This window comes from Gambusia affinis, linkage group LG07, assembly GCF_019740435.1.
Source record: "Gambusia affinis linkage group LG07, SWU_Gaff_1.0, whole genome shotgun sequence".
NCBI classification, from domain to species: domain Eukaryota; kingdom Metazoa; phylum Chordata; class Actinopteri; order Cyprinodontiformes; family Poeciliidae; genus Gambusia; species Gambusia affinis.
In genome coordinates this window covers 27,177,668-27,193,758 of record NC_057874.1, presented here as the reverse complement: position 1 = coordinate 27,193,758, position 16,091 = coordinate 27,177,668, and the positions used below count along the sequence as shown (strand labels likewise).

At 38.5% G+C, this 16,091-nt stretch overlaps 1 protein-coding gene across 3 annotated transcripts in view; it reads left to right on the top strand.

Moving 5' to 3' along the window:
* Window positions 1-16,091, top strand: part of asic1b (acid-sensing (proton-gated) ion channel 1b) — a 189,829-nt gene that overhangs the window by 105,851 nt on the left and 67,887 nt on the right. Inside the window, exon 1 of one of the 3 annotated variants that reach the window (XM_044121671.1) lies at window positions 6,475-7,389. The exons of 1 other annotated variant lie outside the window; for it this stretch is intronic. In XM_044121671.1, the coding sequence (XP_043977606.1) occupies window positions 6,789-7,389 (601 nt within the window). In that variant the 5' untranslated portion in view covers window positions 6,475-6,788. Of the gene's footprint in view, window positions 1-6,474; window positions 7,461-16,091 lie in introns of those variants that run through there. One more of the 3 variants, XM_044121668.1, reaches the window with a different exon arrangement.

Sequence of the window (16,091 nt, the reverse complement as noted above, 5' to 3'; positions counted from 1 at the left end):
ATGAAAATGAGTTTGACACCCCTGGTCTAGAGTGTCAAATGGAGCCAGTGGTTATGGAGTTTTATTGCAAGCCAGATATGCAATAATGGAACAAGGACATCAATTTCAGAAAGATATTTGTTCTGCAACTGATGAAAATTACTCTGAGAGTCACTATTATACAGTATACAAAGAATGCCACAATTATCACGTTATTCTGGGAGGGATATACACCGCTGTCAGACAGAGACTTTATGTCTGAGCCTCAGCAAATCTTCTAATATGAATCTAAATGTAAGATGATGGTGAAACCCCCCCAAAGGATCTGCCCTGCTGACTATTAAAAGGGCTTGGAGCAGATTGATTAAGTGTCAGCATCTGGGGAAAGATTGCACAGTACGTGTTGGTATTTATGAACTGATGCTAATCGAGGTTTTAAATGCAAGCTCAGAATCATGGATCCTAGTTTTAGGATTGCATGTGTGATTATGAGACCTAGTTGAAGAAAGGGCTTCATAAAAATGACACATTTCAGCAGTTCTCTTGACATTCAGTGGCTCAGATTCAATTCTTTGATAAAGGAGATAAATTATAGGAACTAAAATCAGGAGGAATCAAATACAGGTCAACTAAAGGTGGGCTCTGATAAAAGTCAGAGGATGGATGAGGGCCTCACTGTTGGGGTAATGGCTTAGTCCAAGAGATAAACACATTCAAAAGGCTGCTGACACGGCTGTGTAATGCAGCAAGGCAGAACCAATCACAGAGCTTTTATTCTTCCTCTGACCCAGCTCTGTTTACATTTGGAACGTCAATCATACCTGACAGGAAGAGGAGCTCCTCCTGCTCCCGACTGTGTTCAGAGCGGGCCTTTGCTTTTATGGATTTTATCAATCGGAAAACCAAGCGTATCATGTCTTCACTGATTCCTGCTGTCTATCACTGCTGGGACTCAGTCCCTCACATCCGTGCAGCACTAATTGCACTGACCTTAAAAAAACATTGACGTATTTGTATGTTATTCAGTGTGTTTACTTTTTTAAACACTAGATGCACTCGTCAGGCTGCAAACTGCTTGTTGTCATCAGCTACCTTCGACCACATAGTGTGAATTTCAAGTGTGTCATAAATATCAGCACCACTTGAGATTCAGCATCCATCACCTCCTGCAGCTCGCCTGCATATGAACAAATATTTGAAGTCGTCTTTGACTTTGATTTGCATCACAATTAAATCCTTCTAAAACATTTCCTGCTGGCAAGAAATAGGTCTCCCATCCACCAGTTCGATTCACTGGTTTCCAGTGAGAAACCTTTTTTTTTTTTTTGTTTTTTCAAATCTTCCCAAGTTATTTTATTATTGCTCACTATGAAATCTTTTTACCTTAAAACTATCATCAAAAACTAATTTAGATGACTCTAAAATTTATGTAGATTTCTTTTAACTGAAATAAATTTGAAATATATTTTAAAACTGTGTTGTATAAAACTGATTAAAAATGTGTCTTGATTTTCTTCAGTGAATAAAGGAGCACAAGCAACTAAAACCATTGGCTGGGACAATAGATGTAACAAACTTTAAATGAAATTTTTAAATGATGTTTTGATATTTTGGGAACCTATTGTACCAGCTGTTCCTGAATGCAGCATGCACAGCTGTTGGGAAAATCCCCTCTTTATAAGACGTATGTAGTTTGGACTGATTACAGGCAGCAGTTTGGGCTGGCTGATTTTTCTTCAGTATCAGTGATATTAACATTCAGCTAAAGATGTTTCAGCTGAATACATCAGTTCTCATTGTCGAAAAAGAGCTATCAGAAAGTTTTGTTTCAGCCCAACTTTCTTTCCTCCTTTCTTTCTTTTGTTTTGCTGCTGATATTGTTTTCCACACATGAAACAATATCAGGCGGAAGAGGTATAGATGTATGCAAAAAAAAAAAAAACTGTTAAACAGAAGTGTGTCACTGTAAAGATGGTTTGTAGTTCGTTTTATTGCAACCTGAAGTGTGAAATAAACTTCAGTGGAGTTTGAAAACAAAATATGTGTTTAGGTTTATGTCTCTTCGGACAATGTGTTGATTTATTTTTTCTTTTTGTGGGGAATTTTATTGTAATCCACAGGGGGGCCCAGAAAATCTTTGGGAACCACTGAGTTAAGGTATTAACCAGTGCTGTATCTGTTCAGTGTGGAGGTTAGGTGTAACATGACACCTGTAGTACTTTGATAACATCAGCAGCATTTCCATTACAAATGTGCACAAATCTTAGTCAATATTCTGTTAATGTTAAAAAGACACAATTTCTCAATTGTAGTGGTTCTATTAAATCCATCCATCCATCCATCCATTCATCCATCCATTCATCCATCCATTCATCCATCCATTCATCCATCCATCCATTCATCCGTCCATTCATCCATCCATTCATCCATCATTCATCCATCCATCATTCATCCATCCATCATCCATTCATCCATCTATCATTCATCCATCCATCCATCCATTCATTCATCCATCCATCCATCCATCCATCATCCATTCATCCATCCATCCATCCATCCATCCATCCATCCATCCATTCATCCATCCATCCATCCATCCATCCATCCATCCATCCATCCATCCATCCATCCATCCATCCATCCATCCATCCATCCATCCATCCATTTTCTGTACAGCCTTGTCCCTTAGGGGGGTCAGGAGGGGTGCTGCTGCCTAATCTCCAGCTAACGTTCTGGGCAAGAAAGAGGTGGTTCTACTAAATAAGAAATTAAATTTAAATTGCATGTGATTAAACTTGTTCACACAATAACTGATCAAAACTCATAATAGAGACAGATGTAATTAGGCATATTAGATATATGTAGAGCTCAGCCATCTTCCAGCCATCAGAGGAGACGTTGGATTCCTATTCAGCTGCTGGATAATAGATGGATGGAACCAAACGTCCAGGATGTGAACTCAAGAGGAAGGGCTTGGAGCAGTCTAGTTTGATCAGATGAATTATTTGGATGGGAGGAAGAGCCAAGAAATTCATCTGAATGTTACAAGCCGAAGAACCTTAAAAAGAAAAAAGGCAGATTGGAATTCACCAATAGTTATATTGACAACCCCCAAGGTTTCTGGGAAAATATTCTTCCCACTAATGAGACAAAACTGCAGGGTTCTGCTGCATCTGGTATGAGGAACATTGAGTCTCTGCAGGGGAAAGTGAAGTCTTGAGACTATCAAGACTTCCTGGAGAGAAACATACACTTCAGTGTCAGAAAGCTGAGCTGATCCTCCAACTTGATGACCTGGCTGAAAGCATGTACGAATGCCTGAAAGTAAAAAAAGAAAATCTTTCTTAAATGATTAATGAACCTGAAGATGTGAAACTCTAAGTGTGGAGATGACACACTTCAAACCTGAGACAGCTTGTCCAGTTCTCACAGGAAGACTTGACCAAACTACCTGTTAGCAAATGTAGGTGTCACAAAATTAAGCTAAATGGTTGTATATTTTTTGTTTGTGTTGTTCTCATTTGAGTAATCACATTCCATATTCAATTGAATCAGTAATCAAAAGCAAAGTTAGATTCTTATAAAAAAATTGCAGGACCACTAAAAGGGTTGTTTTTTATAGGTGAAGGGCACCAACAATTGTGTTTGAGTCTGTTTTTCTGTCAGAACCAGGATGCCCTTCTGAGACTTGCTAAGCACACGTCTGCTTTTATTGCTCCCTGTCAGAAGGTCAATTCCATCCCGTTATGTCATTCATATTGTGCTCCGGGTCATGAAGTTGTGTCTCACCTCTGCAGTGTTTAAAATGAGAAACGTGTTGTTAGGCAACAACATCTCGGCTAAATAATCAGGTCATTGTTCGCTTCACGTTGTTTCCGCTCAGCAGGAGATGTTTTCTGAGAATGACGCTCAGATAGCAGCAGCTTCTCTTCGAAGGTGAATGTGAAAAACTGTCTGAGTTTAATTTCAGGTGGTCTCTTCCTCAACCTACCTTCCCATCTTTTGGGAATGGTGTGGCTCAGATTCTTGTTTTTCCCCACAGAAAATCCAGAAAATGATTTGAGAACATGAATGATGGACGATTGATTGAATACTGCCTCCAAGCTAGTAATATCCCTGCCTGGTGTGTGAGCTCTGTTTTTGGTGACATTTTCTTTTTTCCTCATCTCTAACTCCAACTCATCAGATTTAGGAGGAAAACACAGAATTGGCCTCAAAGTCTTTTTACATGGATAGTCTCTTTTTTTGTTTGTTTGTTTTTGTTGCGTGTGTGTGCGTGCGTGCGTGTGTGTGTGTGTGTGCTACTGCAAGCATGTTCTGAGTAATGGGCTTTGTGCATTCTCTCTTGCTGACGGCCTGGATGTATCCATGGCAACGGCAGGTCGATCTGGGCTGTAAACGGAGCTGGTGAGAGGGACTTGAAAGGGAGCGTTAAAGCTCTCCTCTCATCTGCCCCGCGCTCCTCTCTGACCATGGCGAAACGCACGCGGCCTCGGTGAAATCTCGGCCTCAGGGGTGCGAGCCGTGGCTGTGACCGATGGCTGCAGTCTAACGCAGCACTGCCACCTTTTGACCCAACGCAAAAGTGTTTTGGAGAGGTTTATTTGTGGTTCTTGTTCAAGAATGCTAAAAATCAATCAGTACAAGATGGTTTCTTTTTCTGTTTGTGGCGAGAATTTTAGTTTGGAAAGGTGTTTAATGAAAAGAAGAAGAATTTTGATTTTAAGAACTGACAGTTCCTTACTTTCAGTGTGGAAGCTATTTTAATCTATTCACGTTAATTACTGGGATGTGCATCTTTTTGTTTGAAAGGCTTGAATAATTTTGTTTTGGTTAAAAAGCCCACATCTGATTGCTGGGTCCCAAGTAATCAAAGTTTAGCAATTATAACTTTTTTTTCTATAGTTCATAAGTTTTACTGTATAATAAGGTTGTAATTACTTCGTTTGATATCAATTGTTTTATTTCAGACAAAACCTTCAAATGCAAAATTCTAGGAATTGTTTTCCAACCTGAGGGAAGGCTGCAGGAATGGACGGCTCGCTGTTGCCCCCTTGTGGATGACAACCTGCAAGTGGCAGAAGAGTGAGAATGAAAATTGAGAGACAAGAATGCTGATAAACATACTTTTTTTGTTGTCATAGATGCTAAAATAAGCATGTGTGAAACAGCCTTGTGTACTAATCAATCTCTGCTTACATTGTAAGTAAGATATTGTTGGAAATCTGAAACAGACGGACTCGGAGGGCCGCTGAACTGTGGATTTTTCAACTCTCTGCCTTGTGAAACATCCAGACCACCGAAGAAATGTGTTAATATTTATTCAGCTGAGGCTCTGGGGCTGCAGCTGAGGGAACCCTGTGACCTTCTTGTTAGGTCAGGACGGACGCTGCAGGCTATCTGCTGATCACTAATACATACGCAGGCCACCAGGTTGGCGAGCGAGCGCCAAGATATGAGATGATTAAGCCCAACCGTCCACTGTTGTGTTTGCTCTGTGATAAACAGCCTTCACAGCTGCAGCTGAACACATATTGACTGAAGCTGCAGCCATTCACACACTCTCATGATATCATCATCCCCCTCTAGACAGACCGTGGTTTGAAAGATTAACAAAATATAATGTGTTTTGTATTGGCCTTACGGGTTTAATATGGCTGATTCTTCGAGGTGTCAGATGCCATCATTAGGTTTTATTGTAAAGGGGGCAGCTTTTCCTTTATTTGCGTCTAGCATTTCATCTTCTACCACCATCGTGTTTCTGAAAATAATTCGTACCTTGCCTAATGGCACTGGATCAATAAAGATGGATAAGTCTCGCATGTTTCCTTTTCATAACCCAGTCAGCACCAGCACCTCTGGGAATCTGCATTTACCACCATATTCAATCATGCGAGGATCCATTTAAGATTTTTCACTTCTCCACTGCTTGTACATATTTGCTTTCAGTTAATCTGTTTTGCACAGAAGTGCTTGCAGCTATGTTGGGGTTATGTAATTTCAGCTAGATCTAAGGGTAAAATGAGCCATTAGATTCGAATAACATCGGGCAAATGAAAGTGCTGATTAAATTCTTTGACTTTTCTGCATGGGGCTTGCTCCCTAATAGCTTTGCTCATGACTGGCCATCATGCTTGAACTTAATGCTCCTATTTCCAGGATTGCCTTAAAGTTTATTACAAGATCAAGCCCTTACAGTAAAAACATCTGCATTCGTTTTATCTTTTTACACATTCAAATGTGGCTGATTTGTTCTGTAATGTCAGAGCATCACATAGATCTGATTACACAACTGTGCTGAGATGAATGCAGACAGCCTGAACATTAAAATCAGCAGAAATGTAGAAGCCTCTTTAGTGCTTCTGGAGCTCTAAAGTCAGACTCATACCTCTGCGTCAAGCCTTTTTTTCTGGTAAATGGTGAAACTCTGCCCCAGCTCGATGACCTGTAGCTGGGCCTGATGGGAATATTCTGTGTCGTACGCAGCATCGCTGTCTCCTTTTCTTTCCCGTCTTCCTCCTTCTCCCCCTCCTTTTCTTCTATTTTTCTTCTTCCCTCTTTGGAAGTCGCTCTAAGGAATGAGTCTGCCCCCCTCATCACAAGGACAAACCCTGGAGTATGAAGGGTGTTAGTCTTCGGTTTGCCTCTTAGCTCATTTGCAGATGATGTTTGACTTTGACTGGTTCCAATTTGATAGCAAACTTTTTTGTCCTACTTGCTTTGAGGAACAGAAGAAGAAGAACCCTTGCATTTTGGGACTTTTTAAGGACTTTTATCTCTGAACGTATCTGACTTTAACTCCTGCCACCATGCCGGTCCGGATCATGTGCACCATTTCTTTTTCTACGGATGACGAGCCCAGCAGAGGATACGGTAAAGATGGTTTTGATGACTACTACAAGCGCATAAAGCAGGACTACAGCGACAGGGGCTCTCAGGACTACCTGGACAGATCCAACGTGGAGGAGGATTTTGCTGAAGAAGAGGATGATGCCAGCGGCGTCGACAACCTGGCCACTTTCTTCGGTGGCTGCTCGCTCCACGGGGCCAACCACATATTTGTTGAAGAGAAGAAGTTTGGCATTCGTCAGGGTTTGTGGGCAGTGGTCTTCACCATGGCGCTGTCCGCTTTCCTGTACCAGGTCGTTGACAGGGTTGTGTACTTCCGCCAATACGACCACATCACCATGCTGGATGAGAGGTCAGCCAAGAATATGACCTTCCCTGCTATCACCATATGCAATTACAACTTCATTCGTAAGTCCCAGATGAGCTACAGCGACCTGATCTTTACCAGCCCCTTGCTGGGCTTTGAGGAAGGCATGGCGCCGGGATTTCCTCTGGCTCCGGAGCCGGACCGCCCGCTCGGGTCACGCTTCAGCCTCGATGAGTTCTACAACCGCACCCGTCATCGGATCGATGAGATGCTGCTGGACTGCTCCTTCAGGGGGTTAGAGTGCGGCCCGGAGAACTTCAGAGAGGTAAATCATTGCAAGGATTGCAATGTTTGTTACTGGTTTCTCTACTGGTGACTATATGTTGTTTTTAGACAGTTTTACCATGAAAAGCTCTTTGTTGCTGAAATGTGTAATTGAATAATTACCTTTTGAAACACTTTAGCATGATTTAAGCTTCAAAGCCTCGTCAGGTTTATTGTTGAAGTTTGACTGATGGATTAGATTAAATATGATGACCTTAAACTGGAATATAATCCAAGAAACATTCAGAGTAGCAAAAAACAGATTTTCTTGATAACTTCCTTTGTTCTTTTTGATTAAAAGAACCTCATGCAATTAAAACCACCATTAAAATGAGCTGCAGTGTATTCCCTCTACAGAAACATATTGTACTAATGCAGATTAAAATGTTTAATCCTGTGGGGCCATCCACTCACATTTCCAAGCCAAAGATGTAAATAAAAAGGTTTCTTTGAGTCAGCGTGTTTGCACAAATGAAACTTGATTATAAATAACAAAAACAGCTGACATAAGCAGCATAACTTATAGGGGAGTTGTTGGCAAGCAGTTATTGAATTAAACTGGCGTTGAGGAAATCTGTTGTTCAGGAATCAAGAAGAGAGTCAGAGATTAAACTTGCAGCTTCCTAATTTATTTGAGTGATTTTTGGGCGTGTGTGTGTGTGGGCGTGGGTGCGCGTGTGTGTGTGTGTGTGTGTGCGCGTGTGTGCGTGGGCGTGTGTGTGTGTGTGTGTGAGACCGTTGCCCTTTCACCATGCCTGTCGGACACCACACGAGTGAAATACTGAACCGACGAGCCGTGTCGACGGTATCCATCTATCGGTCTGTCGATCTGTTTGGCCTTTTCACAGTTTTATGGATAGGTATATGCCGACTGCTGATGGATCTACAAGAATCTTTTGAACTGCAGTTGAATCAGTTAACACATCTTTACCTCTGCAAATAACCACAAAACATGATTTCTTTTTATTAATCTGTTTACTATTTCATTGAACTATTGCTTAATCAAAATGGAGGCAAATTTTCTTCAGTTTGTGTATTTTGTTGTTCTTGAAAACGGAATCAATAACAATTAGTTAATTCTGAAGCTAGGACTAATAGTGCTAATCCACAAAGTAAAACATTAGTATATAAAAAAAAAGAAATAAAAATGATTAATATTGGAAAAAATGTCTAAATAAAAATTCCGTGACAACAAAATAATATAAACTGACATCTAATTTTCCACTCAAAATGATTAAGATGCAGATTGAAAAAACTGATGTGAAATTAAAATCTAAAATCTTTCCCATAAATTCAATGATTTTTTATTAAGTCATCTATTTGACATTTTATCACCACAAAAAGCAACTTTGCCTCTGTTAGTGATTAAATTTTAAACTTGATTCTTCTGTGATGAGGGTCATTGAAGAGGAAGATGTAAAATAAAATAAAGGCTGTAAGCAGGTGTTCGTCCTCATCAAGACATTTTACTGGATTTGAACAGAACTATTTTTAACTTAGAACAATTTCCCTGCAGATCTGATTTGGTTAACTTCATGTTTGCACAAAATGTCAGCAGATTTGGTGTCTCATCCAAAAAAACTTTATAAACTTTCCAGATCAGGAAGAAGGAAAAAATAAATTATCAGTGCCCTTGAGGTGAAAGAGAGCTAGCTGTCATCCTTCGCTGATGTGCTTCATAAACAAAACGGAACAAAGAGTACAGTAAATGCAGAGCAGTGGGCCATTTTATTATCATAAGAAGGAGGTATGTCTTATGAGGCTTCATTCAATGATAGATTTTACTGCAGTGGTTTAGTGCACAACTCATTCCTGCATTTACTGTGTTTCACCTTGAATTTGATCGCCTTCCTACAATACTGTTTCATATAACAGTCTGCAGCATATGTCCTTATAAAACCAGTTTTACTGAAGATGAATCAGTTTAAAGCACATATATGAAAGCAAAAGAAATAAAGCCATATATTGTTGGAATGTCCTTACACATAAATGAGAAAGTAAACTTGAAACCGTCCCTTCTGTTCCTCAGAGAGCCGTTCTCTGTGTATGAAAAAACACCACAGCGGATAAATGCTTTGTACTGTGACTCTGAATGCTGTTGATTATTGATGAGTGATGCATGAGCGTGCTTGTGTAGAGATCAGACCAACACAAGTGACAGGTAATCATTCCTCTGTCAGCTTTAATGGGACTAATTATAGCTTTTATCAACCCTACATGATCTTTTCTAGATTAAAATAATCGCTGATTGTTGCTTTAGCTCCTTCACAGCCAGAAGCCACAACTTTGTCAGAGGTTTGCTTCTCTGTTTTTAAAACAGTCTTTAAAAACTAAACATGAACTGTCACTCCTTCAGGGTTGAAATAAAGCTCTGATTAAAAAAATAAAATAAATAATAATAAGATATTATTATATAGATAATAATATCTATATATATAGATATTATAATATATCTATATATATACGTTTTCCATCATCAGTCGCTTGCCAATGTGCAGGAAGGTCAATAGTTGTTTGCAATATTTTTATATTTTATTTTATTATTTACTTTATGGGATGTCTCAATATTTGATAGGAATTGTATTTTTTCCTTTTTTATCTTGTCAAATTGTTTGGCTCCAGCAGGCAAAACAACCTGAAAATACATAAAGTACTATTATTTAATGGAGACATCCTACAAAGAATATCTAAATATAAAGCAGTAAAATTTATTTAAGTTATTTGAAAATAAAAAAAATACATTTACATGAAAAATGTAATTAATCCTTTAAAAACATAAACATTGATTTTTTTATTGCATTTCATATTTTTTTTTCACATTTCTTTGAAAAATATAATTCTTGCTCCTTCAGTTTCACATATCTGGATTATTTTCACTTGTATTCATTCATTTACATCTTTAATATTACAATCACGTTCCTGTTAATTTTATTCACACCTCTAATGTAAAGTTTTGGGTTGTAACGTATTGTCATGGTCTTTAACAGATTTTATATCTGGGTAGCACAACAAAAGGAAAATGTATTAAACTGTTAAAATATAAGCAGATAGGATAGTACAGGTCATTTTGTCTCTTACATATAGTTATAAAAATTTATATTGCCTGCAACTCTGGGGCAGAAGGAAGCAACAAATCAAACAGGCAACTTGTTGCAGACGGCGTCAGTAGATCTGAACGTGTTTTGTTCTGATTGTTGCCACCACAGGATACTCCTAATACCTTTAACTTCAATTTACTTACTGTTTAAAAGTTGTTCAAAAAAACTATAATAATAAAACTATAATTTATTCACACAGTCTTTCTGCAGTTTATCTTTGCTTTTTTTATTTTTAATGTATACATATAAAAATCCACCCTCTCCATATCATTGTGAATATATTCAATTTATTCATTGTTTTATTTATTTTATATACATAATAACCTAAATTTTTTGCATACATCTTATGTATATAACAATCATCTTAAAATGTATTATTATTATTATTATTATTATTATTATTATTATTATTATTATTATTATTATTATTATTATTATTATTATTATTATTATTTAAGTATAGATAATTTATCCACAAACTGTTTCTGCAATTTAGATTTGTTTTTCTCTTCTTTAAATGTTGTTAATGTATTTTATTTTCATTTATGTTATGCACATATTAGCCTTAATATGTATATAAAAACCCTCCCTCTCTGCATCATTGCCAGTATATGCAATAAGACAATAGGGACATATTGATGCAACCTGCTTATAACTTTAGTAAACTAAACACGAATCCACTGAATGTATTGGTGTAATTAGGGCAGGGAAGAGAGCGGAAAGTACTTTTATTTAATAGAGACATTCTACAAAGAAAATCTAAATATTCTACAAAGAATACCTTTGTAGAATAAGTAAATTAAAAACAAATGTAATGCTTGTAAAAAAGAGATTAGGATAATTACTGCACGTTTGTCCTTAGTTATGGCTAAAAAGCAGGATAATACAGTTAGTCTGTATTATTTCATTCCTCCTTTATTTTTCCCTTGGACAGGAAATCAATAAAGTGCATTTATTTTGCATAATGTGGCAATTGGCAACACCAGTGGTTGGTGGACGCTGCTGCCTGTTTATTATGTTTCACAAAGAGCCACTAATGGCTTCAGAAACTCTGCTGCTGCTGTAAAGAGCAGAGCAGGCGAACAGATTGATCCCTTCCTGTCCCTCTCCGTCTCTGGGGCTTTCTGTCCATCCTTCACCTCCTTTTCTCTCTATCTGCTCTTGAAATTATGCATCAGTGTGTCTGTGCATGTTGCAATAAGCTTTATCTCAGAGCTGGGTCAATAGGGAAGCTCGGTTCAGATTGCAGCAGTTCTGACCCGGAGCAGAATGTGAGCCCCCTCAGAGTACTGATCTAAATCCTTTTTTTTTTTTTTTTTTTTTCTGCCACTGCCCTGGCCTATTAGATACAGCTCCACTTTCTACCAAACTCAGCACTGTCAACAGAATCAGCCGGCGGCTCTGATTACGCCCTTCCCTTGTCTTCTCAAGAGCATCAGTCTGCTTGCCAGGAGCGCAGACTCTAGCAGATTGACAGATAAGCAGAAAAAGATGAAGGGAGTCTTTTCTGAGAATAGAAAATATAGAGCTGGAGCTGGGCTCGCCTTCTGGCTCTGAGCTTTAAATATCTGGTGTTGTTCACAACACTTTAAAGGCAACGCTATGAGTGAAGGTAATTGAATTACCCCTGAAAACATCCTCTGGTGTAGAGATGAGATCTTTCAGAGTTTTGATTCCAGGTCACCATTCAGTTCAGAAACAATTATTTTTGATTCAAAAACTATTTTTAATTGAAACAATCTAGAGATTCTACTTAAGAGAAGAAAGATGTGTAAACATTTATTCAAACCAATTCTATAACGTTCCATACTGTTTCAAACTCCATCAGTTTATATTTTAACAAAAAAAGTTAACTTCTGTAGCTGAAAATACCACTAATATCTCAGCTTAGTTTAGCTTTGTCTTTAAATATAAGCAGACTGAAATCAGGTTTTGAGCATTTTGAATTGATTTAGAATTCTCAGGTCTAGGAATTGTGATTAAAATGTAAATAGCATATTGTCTAAGAAAACAACTCTGATTAATGCAAAAACGCAACATTTTTTCTGATTAGTGCAAAAACGCAACATTTTTTTTTATTAGTGCAAAAACACAACATTTTTCCAAGCTTTTTTGCCAGCTTCTAGTGAAAATATTTTATTATGCTTGAAACATCATAAAATCAGCTTGCAAGTAACTTTTCAGTAAGCAATATGAGCTTGTTTTAAGTCAATAATTCCTTAATATTGATAAAGTATTTATTCCAATGGGAAAAATTTCCTATAAGTGAAATAATCTATCAATGGAATAAGTTCTTTTTAAAATCAATATTATGGAACTACTGACTTAGACAAGCTGCAATATGTTGCTGAAAAGCTGCTTGTCAGTTAGTTTTATCTTATTTTAAGTGTAATAAAATATTTTCACTAGACAAAAATACTTGGTAAGATTTTGTTATTCCAGTTATATCACTATCCGTTTCACCATTTTCTTCTTATGCTCTGTTGCTCCTTAACCCTTAAACAAACTACGTAAATCCGAAAGTCACTTGTTTAAATTGGAAATTGATTTTTCCGGGTCTGGTCATAATTGTGCAGGAATTGTTGTATTTATCCTCCGATCCACCTCTTAAATGCAGCCATTTAGCTCTTTTCACTACATGCTCCTTCATTAACTGGAAATGTGCACCAGGGGGGAAACTACCACCATAATTTACAGCCACTTGTGAAATATACATACATCTTCAGAACAATAAGTGTCACCAGATAAATATCTGCAGCTTCTAAAGGTCTTATTTCTCCAGCTGCTGGGCCTGATTCTGGGGGAGCTAATGGGCTGATAAACCCAGGAGTGGGTTCTGTCTAGGGGAGGTCATTAAAGCGTGCGCTGCAGAAATACTTCCTCCTCTTGTATGAGGTGACAGCACAGATATATTAATTATTCATGCTGTCACTCACATTCAGATGACTGGGACTTCTCTCCTCTTCGGGATCATTATTACCTTTCAGCACATCAGGAGTTTGTGCTCAGAGATCAACCTTTAATGATTGCAGTTTTGGATTATTTCACTTCTCTTCACTCACCTTGTTTTTAAAGATCCACAATATTACCAGAAATCACAAGGGGGCAGTGTTATACAATCATTTTAGAACCAGAACCGCCTCAGTTAGAGTTCCTGGCAGTGAGAGGCGGGATGCTGTTCTTTTTATCCTTGTTGTTTGCTCGTAATCCCTTGGAAATGGGCTTAATCCCGTCTTTAAAAAACTCATTGATTCCCACTACATGGGAGCCGCAGAGCTCCAGTGACCGCTCTCCTTTCAAAGCGTCATGTAGAGGCAGGCCTGCTGCCAGAACAACACACCGCTTTTTTAATTTTGGGAAAAAGCAGCTATCATGAGGGATTAAACTTTATTTGTGGGTTTTAGGGGAGTGGGAATTAACGAGAAATAAATACAACAGATACTACATGAGCTGACATCTGATCAGTGTTTACTCTCTTTCTCTTCTAATCTCACAAAGTTTCTGTAGATAAACGATTTCAGCTCCGTTCAAGAGACTCTGTGGCATTCAGTCACATCTCTCTTAATCAAGGTGCTTGATCTGTATTTCTTTATTTTTTTTACATTTTAATTGAATACCTTTTTACTCTTCTTGAGAGAAGGTGCAGCAGTTGTTTGCTTTGATGATTCTAATGAGTTTTAAACCTGCGGCCTTTTTAAATTAGACAGATACATCATCGACTCTCTTCAATATCAGCCAACTCCTTAAAACAAATGGTTAATTATTCATTAAAGTGGCATAAATGAAAGGATGGAAACTTTCATATTATTCCCAGACTAAGATAAATGACAACTAACGATGTTAAAATGAGAGTAACAGCAGACTTGCTGAAGCAAATTATTTGAAAAAGATGTATGACAATTGTCCCATATGGGGCCAACAGCCACTTTGGAGGAGCTAATTAGGCTGATGAGAGGGCCTTAATGGTTTCCTACAGGATTCTTCACTGCTCTTAATACCACAGCTGACATAAGCTGTTTCACTGCAGATGACAGGAACGATGTCATCAGAGCTGCTTGGAGAAAGGTTGTGTCCTTTCTCTCAGTCCTCTGTAACCTTTGCCCTATCTGGGTATGTTTTGGGAGAAAGAGACTGACGCCTACAGTGGTATTAGTTCAGTTTGCAATTTGAAAATATTTCAAAGGAGGAAAAAAGCTTTCCGTGATTGCATGTGGCTAAAGTAGCTTTACTTCTTGGATGACTCCATCTGTTGAGGTTTGCCTGAAGAACTGGTGTGTGATTGGTTGCAGGATGTAGCTTCAACATTTATGGTGCTTCTGCAATAAGAGGGAAGGGGACTTTTGTGCATAACCGTTATTTTCGCATGTCATTTGAAGCAGATCGTTCAGCAGCAATATATTTTATGGCCACAAGAGGGAGAAAGACAAACACACTGCCATTTTGTAATTTTTGTTTGATATAGATTAACATAGTCTCTGACTGGAGTGTGACAACACTTGCCTGCTGCAAGACTTTTAGGGTACATCTCCTTCGGTTTTGCGCATCTGCAGATTGAAATCTTTCTCCCTTCTTCTTTGCAAAGAAGTTTCTGTTGTGTTCCTTGGACTTTATGAGGCTGCTTGTTCACTAAGTGTTACATGCTCACATTTGCTTCCGTCTCCTGATTGTTTGTTTTTATTTTGGCACCTTTGACGGTTCGATGGTGTTGGAGAACACAGCTAGCCCAAATGTTTTTAGCTGGGCTGGTGGCGCACTTGAGATTGATGAGTGATGTGTTCAGTGTCCACCTGGAACAAAAAAAGTAAGCTTTCCCCTGGACGTCTTTCAGAAACACACCCCAATGTCATGGAGATACAGTTTGCTAAATTGGAGTTGGAAAAAGAACGTGGGAGGCAGAGAGCAGCACAGGAAGCTGCCACACTTTGGTTGGACAGAGAACGCATGAGGCTGGAGTTTGAGTGCAAACAGAATGAACTGGGGAATGATTTAGCAGGTAAAAAGGTGCATGTTGCCCCTCTGGTTGTAAATTCTCCTATATGTTCTTCTGAGACTCTTCAAAGGGAATTTCCTTGAGTTTTTCCTACCTGTGTTGTCACTCGTTCTCAGTCTCAAGTTAATCAGGAAGAACCCAAAGAAATGGTGAGAAATCAGGAAGAACCAGAAGTTATTCTTGCTGAAACTTTCTGTTAACAGATATTGGTGTCCACGCTTAGTTTTTGGTAAGGGGCCTACACAATTTATTAAATCACGACTGAATGGTTCTCCAACCACTGGAATAGGAATCAGTGGCGCAGGTGGAACGTTTTGGTTGGTCTTTCCACCCATTTGGCAGGAGTGGAAGGTCTTACAAAATTCCACAACATCCTTTTTCCAATAAAAGTGCTTCATGATAACTAGCCTTGTTCTAATTAATGCCCAAATGCCCTGAAGTAGGAACTTCATGAGCTAATCTCATAATATCTTCCCTATAGCAAAAGGGAAGGACAATCTGATGCTCCACTCTCCACTCTTCAGCAGCAGGACATTGAGGATCC